This window comes from Moschus berezovskii, chromosome 5, assembly GCF_049115385.1.
Source record: "Moschus berezovskii isolate FMDL1 chromosome 5, NW_MosBer_1.0, whole genome shotgun sequence".
Taxonomy (NCBI): domain Eukaryota; kingdom Metazoa; phylum Chordata; class Mammalia; order Artiodactyla; family Moschidae; genus Moschus; species Moschus berezovskii.
In genome coordinates, this window is record NC_142464.1 from 122,449,077 (window position 1) to 122,474,951 (window position 25,875).

General features: G+C 43.9%; 1 protein-coding gene across 9 annotated transcripts in view; it reads left to right on the forward strand.

The window, feature by feature from the left end:
• KIAA0232 (KIAA0232 ortholog) overlaps positions 1–25,875 on the forward strand; it is an 85,048-nt gene that overhangs the window by 17,094 nt on the left and 42,079 nt on the right. For 7 of the 9 annotated variants that reach the window (XM_055435248.2, XM_055435253.2, XM_055435243.2 and 4 more), the window contains exon 2: positions 18,989–19,487. In XM_055435248.2, the coding sequence (XP_055291223.2) occupies positions 19,257–19,487 (231 nt within the window). In that variant the 5' untranslated portion in view covers positions 18,989–19,256. Of the gene's footprint in view, positions 1–6,974; positions 7,044–12,711; positions 12,817–18,988; positions 19,488–25,875 lie in introns of those variants that run through there. The other 2 variants (XM_055435244.2, XM_055435245.2) reach the window with 2 other exon arrangements.

Below are 25,875 nucleotides of genomic sequence, written 5' to 3' on the forward strand. Positions count from 1 at the left end.
ATCCGTGGTCCAATTGTGCTGTGTTCAAGCAGAACGGAATCCCTTGAAAGCCAGACGTAGATGCAGACCAGTGCCCCTGAGGTTGTCCCCTTTGGGGCCAGAAGGACCCTTCTGGGTTGTTGTGAGTCGTTACGGGATGGTCTGCAGTGTTGAGGAGCTTGACTCTGGCGTCAGCTCAGCCTGCTTTCAAATCCCAACTCTTCCTCTTTTCTTTCTGTTTGGGGAAATTCGTTTTCTCAGTGTCAGTTTCCTCATCTGTAAAAAAGGGAACGCTTAGATGGTGAGGCTTCAGTAAGCGTAAGCTGCTTCTGCTGTTGCCAGAAGAAAACCACAGCTTCTGTTATAAGGAAGGATCTTGGCTTACTCATTCTGGATACAGGTGACTGAGCTGTATCTATGATCTTAGATGTCAAGTAGCAGGAAATGTGCTTAACCAATAAAGAATGTCTGCGGAAAACCTAGAGAGACGTCCTTCCTAGTGAGGAAGTGTGGAAACGTTTCCTGTATGATCACGTACACGACGACACAGGACGCCCTGCTGGTGCCGCTGCCCTTCCCCGTGCTCCGCAGCCCAGACCATGCGCCAGTGGGGGCGGGATGCGGGGAACACAGAGCCATCGGCCTGCGCAGATGACGGCCGTGCAGAGGACCTGGGAGCATCTGGAACCTGGTATCTGGGATAAAGCTAACAGCCACGGTCCGTGTAAAAAACTTATGGTTTGAACACATCCATGAAATTTTAAAGGGTTTTGACCTGTATTGGGGCTGTTTATATAAATCATTTCACTCTGTCTTTTGAGGGAAGGAGTTACTTGGTTTTGTTAAATTAAAAAAAAAAATTTTTTTTGCCGCACCTTGTGGCTTGTGGGATCTTAGTTCCCCAACCAAGGATCAAATCCACGCCCCCTGCGTTGGAAGCATGAGTCTTAACCCCTGGACCACCAAGGAAATCCTGGAGAGTCTTAATTAGTGTAAAATTCCAATCCAAAATGTATCACCTTTGTTGAGTATCACACTTTGCTGAGTAGGGTATTTTAAATATATATTTTTAGGAATGTTGCACTGTTAGCCTGTCTTCAAAGTACTTACATTTTGGGGGTTTGGAAAAGTATATCTGTTTCATTGATCTAAGGAGAATTATATAAGACAAGTAGTCACTTGGGCTCCAAGTATCTTAGGGCCTCTCAGTGTGTTTCCCAAATTCAGGACTGCCTCAAAGTACACTTCAGTTCAGTTCAGTTCAGTCGCTCAGTCGTGTCCAACTCTTTGCGACCCCATGAATCACAGCACGCCAGGCCTCCCTCTCCATCACCAACTCCCGGAGTTCACTCAAACTCATGTCCATCGAGTCGGTGATGCCATCCAGCCATCTCATTCTCTGTCGTCCCCATCTCCTGCCACTCCCAATCCCTCCCAGCATCAGAGTCTTTTACAATGAGTCAACTCGTTGCATGAGGTGGCCAAAGTAGGCAGTAGCATTTCCGAGGTTTTCAGCACATCTGTTAGATCAGGTACCGTACTTCTCGCCTGCGTCTCCACCAGCCCCAGAGTGTACCCTCTGAGAATCATCCTTTTTCCTCCAGTGTGGATCCCCTGGCCAGCTGGATTCACTCTTGGCGGTGGTTCTGCCCTTAACATCCTGTGTTAACATCAGGTGTCTGCCTTGATCCCCTAAAAAATAGCTTGGTGGTTGTGTGAAACAGACTCGAGACCGTCTCAGTGGCTGTAGGCACCCCCACAGCATTCAGGTGCCTGCCTTTGTGCTGTGCTTGTCTTGTGTGCCGGTAGATGGTCAGCACAGAGGATGCGGGCATCAGCCAGTAGCCTCTACGTGTATGTTATCAAAGATAATAAATGAGGACCCGGGCATACTCGGGGAAAAGGGAGACCTGATACCATCAGAAGGAAGCTTCCGATACCATAAAGAAAGGAGTACTGATTGATTTTAATAAATAGAATAGTATAATTTATGCAGATTATTTATAGAAAAGGAGAAGGATGTAACCTAACAATCTCATTCCTAAATTAATCTTCCATTTTCTTTTTTTTTAAATTTTTTAAAATTAAAAACTTTTTAAAATTATCTTTTTGACTGCGCTGAGTCTGTGTGGCTGCAGAGAGCGGGGACCACTCCCCAGTTGTGTTGTGCGGGGCTTCTCGCCGAGGGGGCTTCTGGTGCAGAGCACAGGCCCTGGAGGGCTCGGGCTTCAGTAGGCGTGGTGCACAGACTTAACTGTCCCACAACATGTGGGATCTTCCCAGACCAGGGATCGAACCCTTGTCCCCTCCATTGGCAGGTGGATGCTTAACCACTGGACCACCAGGGTTAACTTTTCAGTCCTGCGGAAACTGAGGCTGTAAGGACCTTAGGTGATCTGTGTCTTGCTTACAATGTGGGCCTTAGAGAAAATGTTAATTTTTTCTGGTTAGAAGATTATATTTACCAAAGCATACTCTGAGGAACACAAAATAGGTCTTTAGCAAGTATGGAAATGCTACTTTGTTTCCTTCCTGGAGGTTCCACAGGCATATTATTACCATATTAAAAGTTTCAAGATGTCCTAAAATTAAAAAAGGGAAAACTGCTTTTATTTCAGCCCTGGTATTTTCCTAACTCATGCAAAAAGGAAGTAGTTCTATAACAGAAGTGATACATTTTTATGTTACCTGGAATACACCTTGGGGAAACTAGCAGGCTCTCTTAAACCTTGACACTGTTCATTTAAGTAGCTTCCTAGGGGCTATACATGGTTATCTTAAGAGTTGCATCTAAAAACTTGATTTAATCTTTGAAGCATGTAATTAATGGATGCAGAATGAAAATATGTACAGCAAACCTGAGTTCTCAAATCTGTATCATTTTGCAAAATCAAGTAGAGAATTTGATTTCTTTAAAATTTCTGACTAGTAAGATATGAGTCAGATAATCTGTATAAAATTTTTTTACTGAATTAGGTATGTCTCATTGACAGACCTGACCGAAAGCATTACCCAAATATTGCTTCTTACCTAGGTTCATTTTAGAGAACTGTAATATGTATTAATATTACTTTTCATACTGTTCATGGGGTTCTCGCAGTAAGAATACTGGAGTGGTTTGCCGTTTCCTCCTCTGGTGGACCGCATTTTGTCAGAACTCTTCATTGTGACCCATCCATCTTGGGTGGCCCTGCACGGCATATTTCATAGCTTCGTTGAGATAACACAAGCCCTTCTTCCATAGCAAGGCTGTGATCCATGACAGGGGAGCCTGGCATGGTGCATTCCACGGGGTCACGGAGAGCTGGACATGACTTAGTGACCGAACAACAATAATACGTATTAAGTAATACAGTGGCTTTTAATAGTAACTACCAAAAAATTGGCTCACTGTCTTACTCTTAGTGAGTTGTAGGATTTCCGGCCATTTTTCTCCCACTCATTGAAACTCAGAAGATAGATTCCTTTGTAGTTTTAAGACGCGTAGTTGAAAGCTGTAAGGTTTTTGTACATAGACATTTTGACAAGCAGCAGTATCGCTTTGAAAACTTACTGTAATACACGGTGATCTACTGCTTTACTTGATAGAATGTTTCATCCTTGGCAGAGTACTTTTCATTATGTTGGAGCTTTTTGCATTTTCAAAAATTCCAAAAATCTGCCTGTTTTTTTTTTTTTGTTTTTGTTTCCAAATAAAGTTGCTTCTGAAACTTGCCCGGTGGTCCAGTGGTTAGGAATCTGCACTCCACTGCAGGGGCACAGTTGCCATCCTTGGTCAGGGAAGATCCCTGTGAAAACAAAACTAGTAAAATCACTTTGGGTTTGTGAAAATATGTGTTTCTTAGAGTAAGATCAGTTTAACTTGCTCCTAACTGAAGGTTTTAGGTTCCTAACATTTAGTTGTTCTGTCTCTTTTCCCACAGTTTTTCTAAAAGCTTTCCAGAATTTCATAGCAGTGAACTTTGTTTCGATTTGGGGTTTTCTTTGGTGGCTGCTTTGTAATCTTTGAGACTACTGCTTCACTTGATACGCAGGTGTATACATTTCCATCTCCCTTCCCTGGCGGTTCAGACGGCAGAGCGTCTGCCCGCCATGCGGGAGACCCGGGTTCAATCCCTGGGTTGGGAAGATCTGGAGAAGGAAATGGCGACCCACTCCAATACTCTTGCCTGGAAAACCCCGTGGACAGAGGAGCCTGGTGGGCTACAGCACATGGGATCACAAAGAGTCGGACACAACTGAGCAACTTCACTTTCCTTTTGACCCAGATGGCTTCATGTATGTTTTTTAATCCTGTAAACTGTTTGACTTGAAATTTGCCCCTTTTAGGGGGAAAGGGGGCATTTTTCTAAATCTCTGTAAAGACTTTTTTAAAGGTGTAAAAAGTACTATTTTACAGCCCTGCTAAAGAATTCTGACATCTAAGCTAAACATCTCATTGGTTACTGTACTGTGACAACTTGCAAATAAATTATAATTTTTGAAAAAGCAGTTCAGCTTTTCAGACCGGAAGTATTAAGTGGTGAATAGCCAATGCAGCAGTCAATCAGCAAGTAACTGCCAGTCAGGTAAAACTTAGAAATAAAGCAGGGTTGCTTGACGTAAGCAGTTCATCTGCTTCACGTTTAGCTCAGTTAGAGCTGTCAGAACATAAAGGCTGGTCTGGACTTTGATTTGTATCAGCATTTGACAGCAGCGCGGCCAGTAGAGGAGAATCCCTCCAAGCTGGGCGATTCTTCCTTTCATTCATTCTCATCTCACACTTGACCTGCGTCTCGTTTGTTTTGCTTTAATGGGAGTCTGTTTAGTACTTCTAATTCTTACGTAGAACTGAGCACTTTCACCTGTACTTTACCTTCATATGGTTGGTTCTTCCTTTTAAACATAGGTATTAACCAAGGTCGTTACACGGCAGCAGTTTATTAAGGCATTTGCTAGTTACTTTTACTGTCAGGTAGTAGTCTTATTTATCTGTAAGAACTGTCCTACATTCAGGAAAAAATTGCATTTTGTTTGTCCCTGGAGAGTATACACTGATCATTTCTGATTACCTGGCTAGTAAAAGTGGAATCTCTTAATCTATTATGCAGTTCTTCCTGTTTGCGCAGATGGAACTCATGTCCCGCACTAGATTTGTTGATTGCACTATTTTATAATGGAGCCTTATTCATTTCCTAGGTCTGGACACACTTCTAGATGGGGAGGAGACTGTAGATCTGATTGTCCATCTCTGTGTAGTTTTCCAGTTACATGGCTGAACAGGTGTGCATGACCAGCTTTTACCCCTGATCCTGTCCTCAGTGATAGAGCTGTGGGGTAGAGTCCATAGATTCTCTGTGGGTTTTTCTTCTAGCCATACATTGGCTCTGGAGCCAGGCTACCTACTAAAGAGAATAAGCAGTACCTTGTGTTCCAAATCGGTGTACTGAGATCTGAAAATAATAGGCAAGGATTACATGTATATGCTTAACTCCCTCATTATGTGAGTGCCCTCTCTGGTTTCCTGGCAGAAGTTATTTAGGAATTTTGTGAAAGTAGTAGAATATGAAGAGTCATAGTGTTTTAGACAGCTGTCTCTTTATTCTCTTTTTTTCTGTTCTTTTTTCTATTTTATACCCTTTACGCTTCCCCTTCAAAGGGTTTTCTTTATATGAAAATCCTATGGACACCCAAATTGAAAAATTATGAAAAGATAGTCGCAGGTAATGTAGGCCCCTTTGATGAATACTGAGCACTTTTAAACAATTTTTTGATGAAACTGGTAGTGAAGAAGGACCAGTTAAAAATAGAGTGAAGGCATAAATTATCCCATACTAGGTCTCAGGGAGGGCGGTGGGTTCAGTGGGAAGAAGTCTGTATCGTGCCTAGGACACGGTAAGCCTCCGGGAGGTGTGTGTGTGCTTGGGGCTTCCCAGGTGACCCCCCCAACACCCCACTCCCATGCCAGTGTATGAATATTATTTTCTCTCCCAGATTTTTCCTTCAGAATTCATTCCCCCATTAGATTGGGAAGTATTTGGCTAGACACGGTTTTGATCAACAGCTGCCAAAGGGCTCAGCATTGCCATATAGCACCTGGACCATGTCACGGCTAGGCCCTGAAGACCAGCATCATTTGGAGGAACCCCTGCACAGGAGGCGGTTGGAGAAGTGTGTGAGTGGGGGGTCACTGAAGGACAAGGCTGCTGAGGACAGCGAGAGGCCTCAGTGTCGCCAGAGAGCAAGAGCGGCCTTGTGTGGAGAAGGCTGCTTAGAGGGCCCAGGGCGGGGCTGCACTCCAGGACCGCCTAGCTGCTGTTGTCTCTGCAGCGTTCGTGCCTTCCAAAAACCCTTCTGAGCGTTAAAATGAATCTCTTTTGTATGGATTCTTTTTTGCAATGTTTTAATTCATCCGTGACTTTGAATATTCTATCTGAATTTACCAGAGGGCTGGGTTCAGTGTTAGGCTTAGCAATGTCAGACTGTAGAGTTGTTTCCTGTCGAGCCCCCTATTTGTTGTCCTTTGAAGTAACAGTGAGGAGTGGGGCTGTTGACGCCTGTTGCTGCCCTTCCTTCTCCTCCCTGGCACCCCCGACACACACACACCCCTTGTGTAAATGAAGTGAGCCCCTGAGACTTGGTTTGGTTGATGAGGTGGGAGTGACTTGCTCCAGGAGAAGCTTTCAAAGCTGGGGTACACAGTTGGGTTCAGATAGTCTTTTTTTTCCTCTCACTTCTAGACTGGCAGGGTTCAGGGCTGGCGGCCAGGGTCATCCTGTGTCCCAGAGTAGTTCTGCTCAGTGACGTGCCAGGTGTCCCTGCCCATCCAGGACAGACAGGTGGTACAGGCAAGATGCTGGCATTAGTGTTCCCTCTAGCCGTTGGGAGTGGTCTCTGCAGCACACCCACTCAGACTAAATAACCTTCCTCCCAAATGTTGCCCTTGGCCCCAGTCCTGTTATTGTCAGCTTTCTTTTGTCTTTTCTTTTTGCTCTGTTCAGTTCAGGTCAGTCGCTCAGTCATGTCCGTCTCTCTGCGACCCCAGGGACTGCATCCTGGAGCCTACTCAAACCCATGTCCGTCATGTAAGTGATGCCATCCAACCATCTCATCCTCTGTTGTCCCCTTCTCCTCCTGCTTTCAATCTTTCCCAGCATCAGGGTCTTTCCCAGTGAGTCGGTTCTTTGCATCAAGTGGCAAGAGTATTGGAGTTTCAGCTTCAGCATCAGTCCTTCCAATGAATATTCAGGACTGATTTCCTTTAGGATGGACTGGTTGGATCTCCTTGCAGTCCAAGGGACTCTCGGGAGTCTTCTCCAACACCACAGCTCACTGCATTTCTTGTCAACATTCTCTACAGGCTGGCTTTGTTGTTCATAATTGTGTGACTGTGTTCTGCTGTAATGAAATCTGACTTGTTGAGACGTTTGAGGCCTCTCAGACCTAAGGGTGGAGCTTTGCCAGTTCCCTCACACAGTTCCTCTGGGACGCAGGTAGGCACCCCATCTTCTGGTATGAGGAGGAGTGTCTGTGCAGTCTGCAGGCACGTGAGGAGGGGCGTGGAAACTCTAGAAAAAAGAGCCGACGGTTCTCATTTAGCCCAACAGTCACCTGCTGGAGGGCGTGAAAGCCAACCTTGTCCAGTGGAGCTTCTGTGATGAGAGGCATGCCCTGTGTTTCCTGTTTGCAGGGTCGCCGTTCGCCACACGTGGGTGTAAGAGCACTTGAAGTGTGGCTGAGGAGCTGATGTTTAAATGTAAATAACCAGTGTGACGAGGGGCCGCTGTCCTGGACAACCTAGGAAGGCTCTGGAGCAACACTGGGGTGACATGACGTTAGGTGAAAAATGCAGGATATGAAAGTATATATTCGTATTTAATAAGTAGAAGTAATGAAAGCGTTTTAGTTCTGTGTGAGAATAGTCACGCAAACACTGACAATCATACCAGTATACTAACAGTGAGCTATACTAGAGAAATTGTATGTGTCTGCCCTTCTGCTTCCATATTTTAAAAAGATCCTTTAAAAAACCTTTATAGTAAAAATATGTATTATAAACTTGCATGTAAAGAAAAGGGCTCCAAGAGCCTAAAAGAACACTTCAGCAGGTGAATATTTGCTTGAACAGAGCTGTGCAAGATTTACAGTTTGCCCAGAAAAGCCAGATTTACGACTGTCTATGGTCTTCAGCTCTTTGTGATCGGCTGTGCTGTGACACAGCTAAGATGAGAAGACAGCCAAGTAACACGTATGTTCCGTGTCAGAAAGAGAGTGTGTGCTTTTTGAAATAATTTTTATGAGTTTTTGAGCAAACCTAAAAATATGTATGTCACCAAAAAAGAAGTGGGGGGAGTACCTTAGTATGTTTGAGCTTCCGCCACGTGTCTTTTCCCCTTGAGCGCTAAGGAAGCTGAGCTGCAGAGAGTGTCCCTTGTAGCTGTGTAAGAACTCTGATGGGAGCTGCCGTCTGAACTGTTTTCATCACTGTCTGTAAGAGGAGGGCACTGTGTTTCCTATGACATTGTTACATAGGGGAGGACATTGTGAAAGCTCAGTGGACTTCTTCAGAACCCCCCTCAGCACCCCCAGCCCTGCAGGAAAAAAAACAGAACTGCTTCCTCATGAATTACTCATTTGAAGACTGTGGCATTACCGTGTTTTGTCTGGCAGTTTGTTGAAAAAGTTCTTATGTAATGACTTAAGTACTTAGATGTGTTTTCTTTTCTCTTAGATAGAGAAATCATTTGGGACTAATTATATCACTCTGAAAGCATGTGGACCAGGTCACTGAAGAGTTAAATGCTTCCAATCTTAGGATTCAGTTTGTTGTTCTGGTGCCAGGTCTGATCGTAGATGTCACAGGCCCCAGGGCCCTGACTGCTGAAGAGGGAGGGTGACTGGACTTTCTTGTGTGGGGGCAGCGGGGGCGTGGGAGTGAGCGAGGCTTGACGGACACTCCCCCCGCCCCCCCACTCCACCGGGCGCACAGTAATAACTTGGCCTGGAGGCTCTCCTCAACCCCCAGCTCTTTGCAGGGTGGTGTCCATCCACTCCCAGGACTATTTTTAATTCCAGAGCCCTTGAACCACGTGGAAACGGTACAGTAGACCGCACAAGGAAAGTGGTGTGTGCTGAGCACCTGCGTCTGTATTGTTGGGGACAGTGTGGCCTAAGAGTGCATCTGCGCGCGGTCCAGACCACGGGAACCGGGCCAAGGGGTCCTATGTGGTCCTGAGGATGCACGCGATCCAGAACGCAGGAAATGGGCCGAGGGGGGTCCACGGCGCTTCTGCGTCCATCCTTTGCACTCCACCACCTAAGCTCTTCGCAGTCCCGTTGAAACTTGTGCTAGAGACCAGACTGTTCCTCACAGAAGCAAAGACACTGCTGCTGCTATGACTAGAACTAGGTTATTGTAAACGAAGGTGATTTCATAGTTTTTTTTTTTTAAGGATAGTGAGGTAATTGAGTATTTTTTGTACTAAAAGCTTAACATATTTTACATAATTACTATTCTTCAGATAATCTTATTAGTGAAGAGTCCTGTAAGAGTGAGCAGACAGCTGACAAGGGGAGTTTACAGTAACGCCTCCTTCCGCTGGTAGGACATTTCGTGAAATGCAGAGGCCACAAATATTTGGAGGCGTTTCTCACTTGCTCATTGCAGCAACCTTGTGAGAAGTCGAGAGGTCGGGAGAGCAAGGCTTTACTACTCTCTGTTACAGATAAGTTATGGGCACCGAACCCACATTGGTGCGCTTTCCACTCGTCTGTCTTGCCTTCATGAATTAAAGCAGGCGCATCCTCCCATGGGCATTTGATTAGCTATATGTATTTTTTGGCTTCAAACCATTTAAAATTTAAAGTAAAAAAGACAAAAGAAATTCTAAAATGAGAGTATTATTGTTGGACCTTTAAAATTATCATTTATGCAGCCCACTCTTTAGGATGGTTTGGGTCAATTTTGCGTGGGAGAAGGATGTTCAAGATAATTTTAAGGTCCTTTTTTCTCAGTGTAAACCTTTGTAGAAGAAAAAGTTGGAAACACGGGGCAAAACAGCCTTTGAATATATACAGTTGTGCTTTTTCTTTTTTTTTTTTTAGAGAATTTTAACTAAATACAGTATACCTTCATGCTAACTAAACTGCATGTTCTGGAATGAGTGTGAAGGCAAATAGAGTTTGGCATTTTGGTGTTTGCCAGCTGTGTTCTTGAACGTGCCAGGTGAATGATAAGTGGGTTTTGCATATTCTTGTTGCTACTGCTGCTGCTAAGTTGCTTCAGTCGTGTCCGACTTTGTGCAACCCCACAGGCGGCAGCCCACCAGGCTCCCCCGTCCCTGGGATTCTCCAGGCAAGAACACTGGAGTGGGTTGCCATTTCCTTCTCCAATGCATGAAAGTGAAAAGTGAAAGTGAAGTTGCTCAGTTGTGTCTGACTTCATGACTCCATGGACCGCAGCCCACCAGGCTCCTCCGCCCATGGGATTTTCCAGGCAAGAGTACTGGAGTGGGGTGCCATCACCTTCTCCGATATGCTTGTTAGATCCCGGCATTGTTTTGGCCTAGTGGTTAAATGGGTAACTTTCAATTCAGAACTAGAATATAAAGTCTTCTCTTGGGTCAAATGTTTGCTCCTCTGCCAAAGGCTTGCAGCTTAGGAGAGGGAAGCGTAGTTAACAGCCCAGTATTTATACCCGGGTCACCTGCTAACAGTCTAAGCTCACAGCGAGGAGCTTCAGGGGCGTTTAGACCTGTTGTGGTGGTACTGGAGTGCTTCTGTCTGAGACTCTTGTTAGGGTCCCCTCCCCGGCGCTGCCCAGATGACCGTGTACACTGATGGCCCTCCTCCCTGACACACCGGCCTTTCCTCTCTTTCCTTCAGTCCTCTGAGTCTGTTCTGTGTAGACAGTAAAAACAAACTATAACCCCTAATGACTGTAAGTATATGGGCAATTTAAAATTTATATGAAATCAACTGTTGAGCACATTACACCGGGAGTCTCTTAGGGGCAATGATGCCAGGCTTTAACTGGCTTTGATGAGATCATGGGCGTTCGTGTGCTTTGCTTTGTCTCTCACCTACTTCTCGGCTCCTTTCCCTTGGCTAAATCTCTTCATGACAACAGAGAGAATCCCACAGCCATGTTTTAAAAGAAACAGTACACCAAAACAGTTGTTTTAATCAGTCTTTACAATGAGCCGAGTCTGTTCTGTGAATTTTTAAAGTCTTTATGCATTTAAATAGTGGGAAAAGCCTTCCACTAAGTTGTTCACAGTGAAACAGATTTTTAGAAGTTCTCTGGCCAAGACAATTAACATACCCTTCATTAATGACATTTTTCTGATTCCACTGTACTCTGGATCTGATGTATATTGTTGGATTCAGTTTCCTAAACTTTTGTTTAGAATTTTTCGCATCTGTGTTCATGAGCCATCAGTTCAGTTCAGTTCAGTCGCTCAGTCCGACTCTTTGCGACCCCATGCATCACAGCACGTTAGGCCTCCCTGTCCATCACCAACTCCCGGAGTTCACTCAAACTCATGTCCACAGAGTCGGTGATGCCATCCAGCCATCTCATCCTCTGTCGTTCCCTTCTCCTCCCGCCCCCAATCCCTCCCAGCATCAGAGTCTTTTCCAGTGAGTCAACTCGTCGCATGAGGTGGCCAAAGTATTGCAGTTTCAGCTTTAGCATCAGTCCTTCCAATGAACACCCAGGACTGATCTCCTCTAGAATGGACTGGTTGGATCTCCTTGCAGTCCAAGGGACTCTCAAGAGTCTTCTCCAACACCACAGTTCAAAAGCATCAATTCTTCGGCGATCAGCTTTCTTCACAGTCCAACTCTCACATCCATACATGACCACGGGAAAAACCATAGCCTTGACTAGATGGACCTTGGTTGGCAAAGTAATGTCTCTGCTTTTTAATATACTATCTAGGTTGGTCATAACGTTCCTTCCAAGGAGTAAGCGTCTTTTAATTTCATGGCTGCATTCAGCATCTGCAGTGATTTTGGAGCCCCCCAAAATAAAGTCTGACACTGTTTCCACTGTTTCCCCATCTATTTCCCAAGAAGTGATGGGACCAGATGCCATGATCTTTGTTTTCTGAATGTTGAGTGTCAAGTCAACCTTTTCACTCTCCTCTTTCACTTTCATCAAGAGGCTTTTTAGTTCCTCTTCATTTTCTGCCATAAGGGTGGTGTCATCTGCATATCTGAGGTTAGTGATATTTCTCCCGGTGATCTTGATTCCAGCTTGTGCTTCTTCCAGCCCAGCATTCCTCATGATGTACTGTGCATATAAGTTAAATAAGCAGGGTGACGATATACAGCCTTGACGTACTCCTTTCCCAATTTGGAACCAGTCTGTTGTTCCATGTCCAGTTCTAACTGTTGCTTCCTGACCTGCATACAGGTTTCTCAAGAGGCAGGTCAGGTGGTCTGGTATTCCCATCTCTTTCAGAATTTTCCACAGTTTATTGTGATCCACTCAGTCAAAGGCTTTGGCATAGTCAATGAAGCAGAAATAGATGTTTTTTCTGGAACTCTCTTGCTTTCTCCATGATCCAGCATATGTTGGCAATTTGATCTCTGATGCCTCTGCCTTTTCTAAAACCTGCTTGAACATCTGGAAGTTCACGGTTCACATATTGATGAAGCCTGGCTTGGAGAATTTTGAACTTTACTTTGCTAGCGTGTGAGATGAGTGCAATTGTGCGGTAGTTTGAGCATTCTTTCATATTCTTTCAGGATTTGAAATATCTCCACTGGAATTCCATCACCTCCACTAGCTTTGTTCGTAGTGATGCTTTCTAAGGCCCACTTGACTTTACATTCCAAGATGTCTGGCTCTAGGTGAGTGATCACACCATCGTCATTATCTTGGTTGTGGAGATCTTTTTTGTACAGTTCTTCTGTGTGTTTTTGCCCCCTCTTCTTAATGTCTTCTGCTTCTGTTAGGTCCACACCAGTTCTGTCCTTTATCGAGCCCATCTTTGCATGAAATGTTCCCTTGGTATCTCTAATCTTCTTGAAGAGATCTCTTGTTTTTCCCATTCTGTTGTTTTCCTCTATTTCTTTGCATTGATCGCTGAGGAAGGCTTTCTTTTCTCTCCTTGCTATTCTTTGGAACTCTGCATTCAGATGCTTATATCTTTCCTTTTCTCCTTTGCTTTTCGCTTCCCTTCTTTTCACAGCTATTTGTAAGGCCTCCTCAGACAGCCATTTTGCTTTTTTGCATTTCTTTTCCATGGGGATGGTCTTGGTCCCTGTCTCCTGTACAATGTCACGAACCTCCGTCCAGAGTTCATCAGGCACTCTATCTATCAGATCTAGTTCCTTAAATCTATTTCTCACTTCCACAGTATAATCATAAGGGATTTGATTTAGGTTATATCTGAATTGTCTAGTGGTTTTTCCCTACTTTCTTCAATTTAAGTCTGAATTTGGCAATAAGGAGTTCATGATCTGAGCGACAGTCAGCTCCTGGTCTTGTTTTTGCTGACTGTGTAGAGCTTCTCCATCTTTGGCTGCAAAGAATATAATCAATCTGATTTCGGTGTTGACCATCTGGTGATGTCCATTGTGTAGAGTCTTCTCTTGTGGTGTTGGAAGAGGGTGTTTGCTCTTACCAGTGCATTCTCTTGGCAAAACTCTATTAGCCTTTGCCCTGCTTCATTCCGTGCTCCAAGGCCAAATTTGCCTGTTACTCCAGGTGTTTCTTGACTTCCTACTTTTGCATTCCAGTCCTCTATAATGAAAAGGACATCATTTTTGGGTGTTAGTTCTAAAAGGTCTTGTAGGTCTTCATAGAACCATTCAACTTCGGCTTCTTCAGCGTTACTGGTTGGGGCATAGGCTTGGATTACTGTAATATTGAATGGTTTGCCTTGGAAACGAACAGAAATCATTCTGTCATTTTTAAGATTGCATCGAAGTACTGCATTTCGGACTCTTTTGTTGACCATGGTGTCTACTCCATTTCTTCTAAGGGATTCCTGCCCACAGTAGTAGATGTAATGGTCATCTGAGTTAAATTCACCCATTCCAGTCCATTTTAGTTCACTGATTCGTAGAATGTCTATGTTCACTCTTGCCATCTCCTGTTTGACCACTTCCAATTTGCCTTGATTCATGGACCTAACATTCCAGGTTCCTATGCAATATTGCTCTTTACAGCATAGGACCTTGCTTCTATCACCGGTCACATCTACAACTGGGTATTGGTTTTGCTTTGGCTCCATCCCTTCATTCTTTCTGGAGTTATTTCTCCACTGATCTCCAGTAGCATACTGGTCATGGTGGAGAGGTCTGCCAGAATGTGGTCCACTGGAGAAGGAAATGGCAAACCACTTCAGTATACTTGCCTTGAGAACCCCATGAACAGTATCAAAAGGCAGAATGATAGGATACTGAGTGAGGAATTCCCCAGGTCGGTAGATGCCCAGTATGCCACTGGAGATCATGAGCCATAGTGGTCTGTAATTTTGTTACAATGTCTTAGTCTGGGTTTGAGAATAATGCTGGTCTCTAACATGATTTGGAAAATAATATCTCCTCTTCAGATTTTGAGAATAGTTTATATAGATTTGGCTTGTACTTTCGTTAAATATCCGGTAGAATTTACCTTTGAAGCCAGCTGGGCCTGAAAATTTGTTTGTGGGAAAGTTTTAAACTGTAAACCGGTTCCTTTTATAGGAACAGGGCTATTCATTCTGTTTCTTCTTGGGTGAACTTCGGTGCTTTGTGCTTTCAAGGAATTTGTCCATTTCATCTACGTTCATTTTATTTAGTTTACTGGTGTAAATTTTTTCTGATACCCTCTTGTTATCTTTTTATGTCTGTCGTGGCCTCACCTCTCTCATCCTTGATACTGGTAGTTTGTGTCTTCTCTCTTTCCTGAGCAGTCTGGCTGGAGGTCCATTGTTTTGTCTAAAAGAACCAGCTTTTGATTTCATTCTTTTTCCATTTTCTGTTTCTTCAGTTTCTGCCCTCATCTTTTATTTCTGCTCCCATCATTTATTTCCCTTGTCTGCTTAGCTTGGGTTTCATTTGCTCTTCTTTTTCTGATTTCCTAAGATGAGAATTGAGGTCATGAATTTGAGACCTTTTCTGATATAGGCTCTTTGTGCTAAAAATACTTCCCCTAAATGCTGCCTTAGTGGCAACCTAACAATATTGATACATTGTGTTTTCATTTTCATTCAATTTAACATACTTTCTAATTTCTCCTTTGATTTCTTGTTTGCCCTATTGGTTGTTTAGAAATATGTTCTTTAGTTCTCAAACATTTGGGGGATTTTCCAGACATCTTTCTGTTATTAATTTGTAATTTAACTCCATGTGGTCAGAGAATATACTTTATATGAGTCGAATCCTTTTGTTGCAACTTTTTCTGTGGCCCAGGATATAGTCTGTCTTAGGTCAAGGTGCTTGGTAATGTTTCTTGAGTCCTCTGTAGAGGGCCCTCCTGGTTCTCTGTCTTCTGCTGCTTTCAGAGACTGAGAAAAGGGACACTGAAATCCAGCGCACTTGTGGGTTTGTCGGTTTCTCTTTGTAGTTCTGTCAGTGTTACTCATGTATTTTGGGACTCTGCTATTAGAAGCATCTTGATGAATTGACCCCTTAATCATTATGAGATCTGGTGTGTCAGATATTAGTGTAGACACTGGCTTCCTTTCCATTCATGTTGGCATGGTATGTCTTTTCCCGCCCTTTTCCTTGTAACCTGTTTGTGTCTTTACTCTTAATCTAGCATTTTTAACGTTTTTTTTTTATAGTTGGGTCTTGCATTTTTAAAATCCCATCTGACCATCTCTGCCTTTTAATTGGTTGTTATTATCTTTATTAACAGCTATCTTATCACAGTCTGTCTTCAAGAGATACTTATTATACCATGTCATGCGATGTATAAGTGCCTTGTGATACTGTTCCATTTCCCCCCTCCTGGTCTTTATGCTGTTACTGTCATACGTTTTACTTATACACATATGTTACAAACCTCACAACGTGTCCTTACTTTCGTTTCTGTTAACAGTCCCGTTATCTTAATTCCCTGACCAGGAATTGACCCTGGGCCCCCAGCAATGGCAGCATGGAGTCCTGACCACTGGACTCCCCAGAAAAGTCCCTCAGTTACCTTTTTTTTTTTTTCCTTCTGGTGAATTACTATGTGTGGGCGCTTCTCTAGTTCTGGTTGCGGGGCACTGGCCCCTCACTGCGGCGGCTCCTCTGGTTGCGGGGCGCAGGTTCTAGAGCACAGGCTCAGTTGTGGTGCCCAGACTTAGTAGGCCCGCAACATGCGGGATCTTCCCCGAGCCGGGATCGCACCCATGCCCCCTGCATTGGTGGGCGGATACTGAACCACTGGACCAGTGGGGAAGTCTTCCTCACTTTTAATATCTTAATATCTTTTAAAGATATTTAAATGACAAGAAAAGTTTAAGTTCCTGTTTCTGGTGCTCCTTGTTGCTTTGTGTGCTTTCACGGTTTGTTCTGTTCATTTTCCTTCTGCCTGAAAGACTTTAACATTTCTTTTAGGGCAGGATTGCTGGTAAGATTTCTTTCTTTCTTTTCGTGTCTGAAGAAGTCTTATTTTACATCTTCATTTTGAAATACGCTTTTGTTGAGAATTACCTGTTGACAGTTTTTGTTTTGTTTGTTTCAGTACTTTAAAAGTTTTTTCCCTGTTATCTTCTCATTTGCATTGTTTCCAGCAATCTGATGTCATTCTTATCTGTTCTGTTCTCCCTAACATGCTCTGCACCCTCCACGACTAAGATTTTTATCACTGGTTTGAATAGTTTCATTATGTGTTGATGTCTATGTGTTTCTTGTGCTTAGAGTTCTTGAACTTTGTGGATCTGTATGTTTTGGTTTTGATCAATTTTGGAAAAATTTTGGCCATTATTTCTTCAAAAATTTTTTTTCTATCCTTCTCTCTCTTCCAATATGTAATTGTAATATGTAACAATTCTCTCTTCCAGCATGTAGTTTTCTTAAAGTTATCACACAGCTCGCTAAAATTGTTAATTTTTAAAAATTCTCTTCCTCTCCATATTTCGTTTTATATAGTTTTTGTGTATGTGTGTGGTTTAAGATTCAGTAATCTTTTCTTCTCAAATGTCTAATCTGCCATTAGTTGCATCCTATATTTTTAATCTCAGACATTGTAGTTTTCATCTTTAGATATTCTATTTTTATTGTCTTTTTGAACTTATGGAATATAGTCATAATTGCTGTTTTAAAGTCTTTTTCTCCTACTTCTAACTTTTGTGTCAATTCTGGATTGGTTTCAGTTAATTTTTCTCATTTCCACTTCCTTTGTGTTCCATTTCTTTGCATGCCTCCTAATTTTTTTTACTTTTTGGCCACACTGTGCAGCTTGTTGGATCTTAGTTCCCTGACCAGGGATTGAACCCGGACCCTCAGCAGCGACAGTGCAGAGCCCTAACCCCTGGACCGCCAGGGAATTCCTACATGTCTGCTAATTTTGATTAGGTGCCAAATGTTGTAAATTTTATCTTCTTGGGCGGTGGACATTTTTGCATTCCTGTAAATTTCTTGAACTTTTTTTGGGGGCCTTAGTGAAAATAGTTGGAAGCAGTGTGGCCTGTGGGGCCTTGAATTTTAAGATGTATTAGGCAAGTCCAGAGCAGTGTTTACTGTAGGGCTAGCGACTCCCCGTTACAGAGTCGAGTAACTGAGCCCTCTGCCTGATGTGGCCGGAACTGTGAGGTTTCCCAGCCCCGACAGGCGGCAACAAGCAGCGTCCCCAGCCATGCTGAGCCCTGAGCCTGTTTCCGCCTTGCCTCCGTGATGATCCTTTGCTGCCCACCGGCTGGGCCCTTGCCTGCATGCCCCGATTAACACTCTGCTGAAGGTGCAGGGGCTGCCCTTTGCCAGTGTCTGGTGATTTCCTCTGGGCAGCTTTCCCCGCTCTGGTACATTTTCCCTGTGATCTTCAGCTGCCTTACCTTCTCTCACCTACCTCCTAGAGCCTCTGCGTCAAGTCTCCGCGTCGTCTTGGGGTACCTTCATTGGATGAGTACTGACTTGTCCACCTGCTTCAAGTGGTGTCCTGAATTGAATGTATTGTTTAATTGATGATCCACCTGGCATCCTGAGATCCAAACATGTTAAAAGAATTTTGGAAGATGTTTTAATTTTGAGAGTCAGCTGGAAAAGTTTAGCAAGTAAAAACATAGAAAATCTTTGCTTTATCTAGTTTTTATAATCCAGAAAAGATAGTATGGTAAGGAAGATTTTAGAAAGTAGCAGAAGACATATGACTGTGTGTGCATGGTCAGTTGTGCCCAACTCTTTCTGACCCCATGGACTGAAGCCTGCTAGACTCCTCTGTCCATGGAATTTTCCAGGAAAGAATACTGGAGTGGGTTATCATTTCCTCCTCTAGAGGATCTTCCCAACCCAGAGATCAAACCCGCATCTTTTGTGTCTCCTGTGTTGGCAGGTGGATTCTTTACCACTGTGCCACCTGGGAAGCCCGGAATACATTAACCTAGTGATACATTAATCTAGTAACATCGTCCTGTGGTGGATTTAAACATGTATGTAATATCTAATGTGTAGTTCTAGATGAAATGCAGGAAGCTGAGTCTTAAATTTTTGGTAAGGAGTGTCTGTCTTTCTGACTTGATGCTCTTACTAGAAATAACTATTCATACATTTTTTAAAAGTCATTTTTGGTAGCCCTCTGATTATCTGCCAAAATTCATATAAAAGCTGATCCAATGAGATTTACCTATTACTGTTAGTTTTCATTTTCTAGTAGCATAAATTAATCAGAACTCTAGCATAAAGAATATTATGACTTAATAAAGCCATTATTAGATTAGTTTGACATGTTGAAATTGTTAATTTAGTGGGAAAAGCTATTAAAAGAGTGGCATGTATCACAAGTGATCAGAGAGTCAAAGAGGATTGGTTCATTTGGATTTTTTTTTTCAAAAGATCAATAATTTATATCTGTACATAATGCTTCCTTTTTTCTCTCTTATTTTTGTAGGTTCTGCTGAAGACTTACATTTGGCCTCGATGTGAAATTAAAGTAGAAAATCGTATCTCCATGTATGTTAATATCCGGATGTTGATTCATTGGCCATGCCTGCAGAGGGAAATTCAGTTGTAGATGGCTGACTGCCAGCAGAAATAAATGCTTACCCTAGATGTCCAGCATCTCTCCTTTTTACTGGAGTGAAAATCCCCTCCAGACACCAGTAGAACATCACTGCAGAAAATGCTTCGCATTTTAAGGATGTCAGCAACCTAAGTTCATGCGCCCTGTCTGTACAGTTGCTGTGGACGGTTTACCATCTGAAAGCTCCTCCAGCTCTTACCCAGGCCCCGTATCTGTCTCTGAAATGTCTCTGCTTCATGCTTTGGGTCCTGTGCAGACCTGGCTGGGACAGGAGCTGGAGAAATGTGGCATTGATGCCATGATTTATACGCGCTACGTCCTCAGTCTCCTGCTGCATGACAGCTGTGACTACGACCTGCAGGAACAGGTATTTGCGAATGTTTGCTGAAAGCGCGTGGTTGCGTCTGCGTGTCTGCACCTTTCCTCCTGAGAGTGCTTTCGTACTCTGGAGCGGGTGGGCGGCTGTGGTCCAGAAACTCTTAAGCTGACAGTGGAGTACAGATGAGCCAAGTCACCGAGAACACTGTCCGGCTCAGCCGCTGTCTCTGAAACTTCCTCGGCGTGCTGGCAGACTCTGGATCTCGTCACGGATGGCAGTAGTTAGGTGATCTGCTGCCTGGAGTAGCACTGCTCCAGAATGTTGGTTTAGGGAAATGAGACATTATGATTACAGGTTTTAATCAACGTGTCTATTAACACTCCTTAACGTTTCAAACTTTAATATTTCATCTCCAGCTGTGACGATAAGCTGCTTATTAATCCGAGTGTGTGTTTTGAATCAGAAGACTTAAAATTTCGATAAAGCATATAACCTTAAATACTCAGTGGATATGAATTTGAGCAAACTCTGGGAGATAGTGGAGGACAAAGGAGGCTGGCGTGCTGCAGTCCATGGAGTCACAAAGAGTTGGACACGACTTTGCGACTCAACCATAACAAAATGACCTTAAATGAGCTATTATACATTTTACTTGACTTAGGTGCATAAGTGAATAAAGCAAGCAATTATGTGTTCTTGACAAAGATCTCAACTTTGGTCTCACTCACCAGGAGAAGCTGCTGAGTGTGAGGCTTGCTGAAAGGGAAGCAGAGCTCTCAGGACTCAGCGGGTGGTTTCTGAGTGACTGCGGGGCACAGATTTCACCCAGAAGGGAGTGGTTGGGGACTTCCCTGGTGTTCCAGTGGTTAGTACTCTAACACTTCCATTGCAGGGGCCACAGGTTCAATCCCTGGTTAGGGAACTAAGATCCCACATGTGGCGAGGCGCAGACAAGCCAAAAAAAAAGAGTGTTTTGTGGGCAGTTTTAGTTGTTGTTTTAAACCATTGTTAGGAACACTGAAAGCAGGAACAGAGTTTCATTGACAGAAGAAAGTGGCTTTGACGTTCCGAACCACAGAGGAGTCTTATAAATACAGGGGGTTTCACAGCAAGCCCAGCACTTGTCACGCATTAGTTGTGTGGCGTGTTCTTCACTGCTGGTGTTCGCTCATTCTTTCTACATTTTCCTTCCTTCCAGATTGGTTACTGGCCTGTCTGGTGACAATTGGGTCAAGGAAGGTTTTGAGGGAGTTGACGTGTAAAAACCTAATCATCAGAAAATGTGTTATTTTGATGGTCAATAGTTTGTATAATTTTCTTGCTGAAGCTCTGTTATTTTCCATCATCTTTCTAGTAAATGTAAATATACTTTTTTAGAGGCAAGTAAATCTACCAAAGAGACTAGAGAGCTGTTCAAGAAAGTTAGAGCTACCAAGGGAGCATTTCATGCAAAGGTGAGCACAATAAAGGACAGAAACGGTATGGACCTGACAGAAGCAGAAGGTATTAAGAGGTGGCAAGAACACACAGAAGAACTGTTACCAAAATGGTCTTAATGACCTGGATAACCGTGATGGTGTGATTACTCACCTAGAGCCAGACATCCTGGAGTGTGAAGTCAAGTGGGCCTTAGGAAGCATGACTACCAATAAAGCTAGTGGAGGTGATGGAATTCCAGTGGAGCTATTTCAAATCCTGAAGGATGATGCTGTCAAAGTGTTGCACTCAATATGCCAGCAAATTTGGAAAACTCAGCTGTGGCCACAGGACTGGAAAAGGTCAGTTTTCATCCCAGTCACAAAAAGCACTGCACAGCTGTACATACTTCACATGCTAACAAGGTAATGCTCAAAATCCTTCAAGCTAGGCTTCAACAGTATATGAACCAAGAACGTCCGAATGTACAAACTTGATTTAGAAAAGGCAGAGGAACCAGAGATCAAATTGCCAACATCTGTTGGATCATAGAAAAAAACTAGATAATTCAAGAGAAACAGCTACTTCTGCTTCATTGACTTCACTAAAGCCTTTGACTGTATAGAGTGCAACAAACTGGAAAATTCTGAAAGAGATGGCAATACCAGACCACCTGACCTGCCTCCTGAGAAACCTGTGTGCAGGTCAGGAAGCAACAGTTAGAACCAGACGTGGAACAATAGACTGGTTCATAATTGGGAAAGGAGTACATCAAGGCTGTATATTGTCACCCTGCTTATTTAATTTCTGTGCAGAGTACATCATGTGAAATGCCAGGCTGGATGAAGCACAAGCTGGAATCAAGATTGCCGGGAGAAACATCAATAACCTCAGATATGCAGATGACACCACCTTATGGCAGAAAGTGAAGAAGAACTAATGAGCCTTTTGGTGAAAGTGAAAGAGGAGAGTGAAAAAGTTGGCTTGAAGCTCAACATTCGGAAAACTAAGATCATGGCATCTGGTCCCAAAACTTCATGACAAATAGATGGGGAAACAATGGAAACAGTGACAGACTTTATATTCTTGGGCTCCAGAATCACTGTGGATGGTGACTGCAGCCATGATGTTAAAAGATGCTTGTTCCTTGGAAGAAAAAGCTGTGACAGACCTAGGCAGCATATTAAAAAGGAGAGACATTACTATGTATGGACGTGAGAGTTGGACCATAAAGAAGGCTGAGCACCAAAGAACTGATGCTTTCAAACAGTGGTGTTGGAGAAGACTCTTGAGAGTCCCTTGTATGGCAAGGAGATCAAACTAGTCAATCCTAAATAAAGATTGAGGGCAGGAGGAAAAGGGGTCGACAGAGAATGATATGGTTGGATGACATTATAGACTCAGTGGACGTGAGTTTGGGCCGACTCCTGGAGACGGTGAAGGACAGGGAAGCCTGGCATGCTGCTGTCCGTAGAGTCACAAAGAGTCAGAACCGACCAAGCGCCTGAACAATGAGCAACAACCAAAGTAGAAGAATTATTATTTCCAGAAATGAGGAAAGTGTTTCTGTTAACTCAGAAATCATATACTTCAGTTGTAAATATATACTCCTGTGAAACACGTCAGTGTTTCAGTGTTAGATGCTGTAGGACATTGGAACATAGGACTGCTGCTGAGATGACAGTTGCACACTTACGTGATCAGACTTGTTTGTGAACTCCTCTGAGTTCTTGCTTCGCTGTAGGGAGTTGGGGACGGGGTCCTGGCAGCATCCGCGCCCTCTATGTTTGCCCCTCCCTGTTCTGGTTCATGTTTAGGACACAGGACAGATAAAGGTCAGTAGGAACAGAGCATGCCTAGAATTACAAGGAGAATCCACCGGGAACCAAAAGGATCCTGAAATCCTTTTCTGCTCATCCCAGGCTAGCACAGTGCCAATAAGTCTTGTGCTGATGGGGAAGGTCATATTGGAAATACCCTTTCATAGGAGAGGACCCAAGGGTCAGCCAGCCCCTCGGTAACTTTTCCGAGTCTCAAGGAGGAGGGGATATGCTCAGAGTCAGGGCAGGGAGCCACGGAAGGTGCTGAGCTGACCTCCTGTGGCTCAGACTCCGGCCAGCAGGTGTGCTCGGCAGCCCGCTGTAGGCAAGGAGGCATGCCACCTCCCTGGTCCCTGGGTCACACCTAGGGTGGCCTTGCCCCCTGTCCCTTGGAGGGCCGATGACTCCACTTTGGGGGTATTTGTTTCCTCACATCTTTTCTCATCCCTCAGTCCTTGAATTTAGCCTGACCTTGAAAATGACTAGTTTTAAGGTCCTGGCTGCAACTGCTGGCCTTATTTGTCATGATGAATTCATGGCTTTTCCCAGTTTTGGTTAAAAGAAGCAGAGCTCTTGAGGTCTAAGGAACAGGTCTGTACTTGTCCCAGTGTCCCCGGACCATGGGGTAGGAAGTGCGGCTGATCAGGCCCTCGTCTAGGTCGAGGCTGACAGGCAGCCAGAGTTAAGTGTAAACCTCCGATCAGTACCACTGTGGCCTCAGCTGATGACTCTGTAGTCCTGGACAACAACCGCCTTCTAATATGTAGATACTGTAGTTGGGTCACAGTAATTTTACTTCCACAAAGTTTTCTTCCGTTTCTTTTCCTTTTTGGTTAAGATTATCATATTCTAATAAACGTAAACTTAGGTAAACCAGGAATTCACTGTAAACTACTTTTAGCTGTAAATATAAACCACTTTTCTAATCCATCCTCCAAGGCCCAGGTCACCTTTGTCTGTGAATGCACCTCTGACAATTCCTGACGAAAACAATGTCATCGTCTTCCAAACGTGACCATATTTCTGCTACAGAGCTCTTCGTTATGGTTATTTGAATGTGTCTTTCCCAGTAATTTATAAGATGTTTAATGGCAGAAATCACATAATCATCTTAAAATTTTTTTAACTAATTTTTTACATAATGTCAAACATCAGCAGAATTAGAAGAACAGGGCAAGGCATTTCAGCCAGCCCCTTATCGCTCATGTTGTCCCACTTTTGCTCATTTCTCCTCTCTCCTTTTGGTGCCCATCTCTCCTACGTGAATCAGCATATTATTTCTTGACTGCATTTTCTCTAAGCCACAGGACAATTATAAAATCCAGGAAATGAACTCCAACACATTATGACCTTGTATACTGTTGATGTTCATTGATGTCCTCCACTGTAATTTTTTTCCTCGCCGAGGATCATACACTGACTCTCGTGGTCACGTCTCTATAATCTTTTTCAACCCGGAATGGCTCCTCATCTTTCCTTTGTGTCTCATGACAGTGACATCTGTGAGGCGTACGGGCCAGTTATCTTGCAGAGTGGCCCCTCTTATGGGTGCGTCTGTTTCCTCCTGTTCAGAGTCCGCTCGTGCCTTAGGGCAGTAGCATTGCACAGGCGACGGAGCTTCCTTTTCGGTGCTTCGTGGCGGCCAGCACGCGACACCAGTCTGTTTTGTTCTGGTGGACGCTGACTTTGGTTCCGCTGGTGGCCGCCAGGTTTCTGCACTGTGAAGCCGAGCACCTCGCTGTGTGGTTTTCAGCTCACCTGTCCAGAGGAGACTTTAGAGCTTACCGTCACGGATGGCTCCCGCCTGGATTCATTGTTAGTTTGATGGTCACGAAATGGTGATTCTTCTTCTCAGTTAGGCCCTGCTCCTTTGGTCGTCGATGTTCTGCTTGCAAGTGCCTTCATCTTGGTAGCATTCGTGTTCCTGTGTTGTAGAGAACGGACCGCAGGCCAGGTGCAGTGCCGCTGGCCGCTTCCCGCCACGTCTTTAATTGCTTTACTTTTTAAAAGAGGGTATTTGTTTCTTTACCTGTTTAGTTTGGTGTTTATTTGGCTTGTCTTAGCCTCAGTCTTTCTTTGACCACCATATTTAAAAAGAAACCTTCCATTCTCAGCCTTCTTTTCTGCTTTATTTTTCTTCATAACACTTGTTTAACCAGTGAAGTTGCTCAGTCATGTCCGACTCTTTGCGACCCCATGGACTGTAGCCCACCAGGCTCTTCCATCCATGCAATTTTCCAGGCAAGAGTACTGGAGTGGATTGCCATTTCCTTCTCCAGGGGATCTTCCCGATCCAGGGATCGAACTCAGGTCTCCCGCATTACAGGCAGATGCTTTACCGTCTGAGCCACCAGAGAAGCCCACAGTACTTGTTACTACCTGGAATTGCAGGCATATTTGCCATATTTTCTGTTTATTCGTAAGTCTTCTCTGCTGGAATATACAGCTCACGAAGTTAGGGACGTTGCCTGCCTGTTTTCTGCTGCATTCGTAGCCCTTGAGACAATTCATGGGATATAGGAGAGGCTCAGATATTTATTAAAGAAATGGACAGCCATGTGCTGCTTTCTCCAGTGTGTGACCTGTTGGGGGTGGGGGGGAATGGTGGAGGTGAGCGCAGAAGCCGTAGCTCCACACTGGGGCCTGCCCTTCAGAGAAGTTACTGAAGCTTCTTCCCTCCTCACCACCGCCATCTCTCCCATCTTGAAGTGTACACATTTCTGTGGTATCAAACTCATTCATAATGTTGTGCAGTCACCATCCGTCTCCGAACCCTTTTCATCTCATAAAACGGAAGCTTTTTAAAATTCCCCCTCCCCTGGCTCCAGGCAACCACCATCATATTGGTTGGCCAAAAGGTTCATTGAGGGTTTTTCCCCAAAAAATGTTAACATAAACCTGACTGAACTTTTTGGCCAACACCATGCTTTCTGTCTTTATGATTTTTACTACTCTTAAGGACCTCTTATCAGTGGAATCATACGATATTTGTTTTTGTGTGTGTGTGTGACCAACTTATTTCACTGTGCATTATGTCTTCAGGGTTCATCTGTATTGCAGCAGGTGTCAGAATTTCTTTCCTTTTTAAGGCCAAGTAGTCTTCTGTCATATGGATATGCCACATTTTGCATATCCATCCATCCAGCAGTGGACACTCAGGTTTCTCGCATGTTTAAGCTACTGTGAGCAGTACTGTTGTA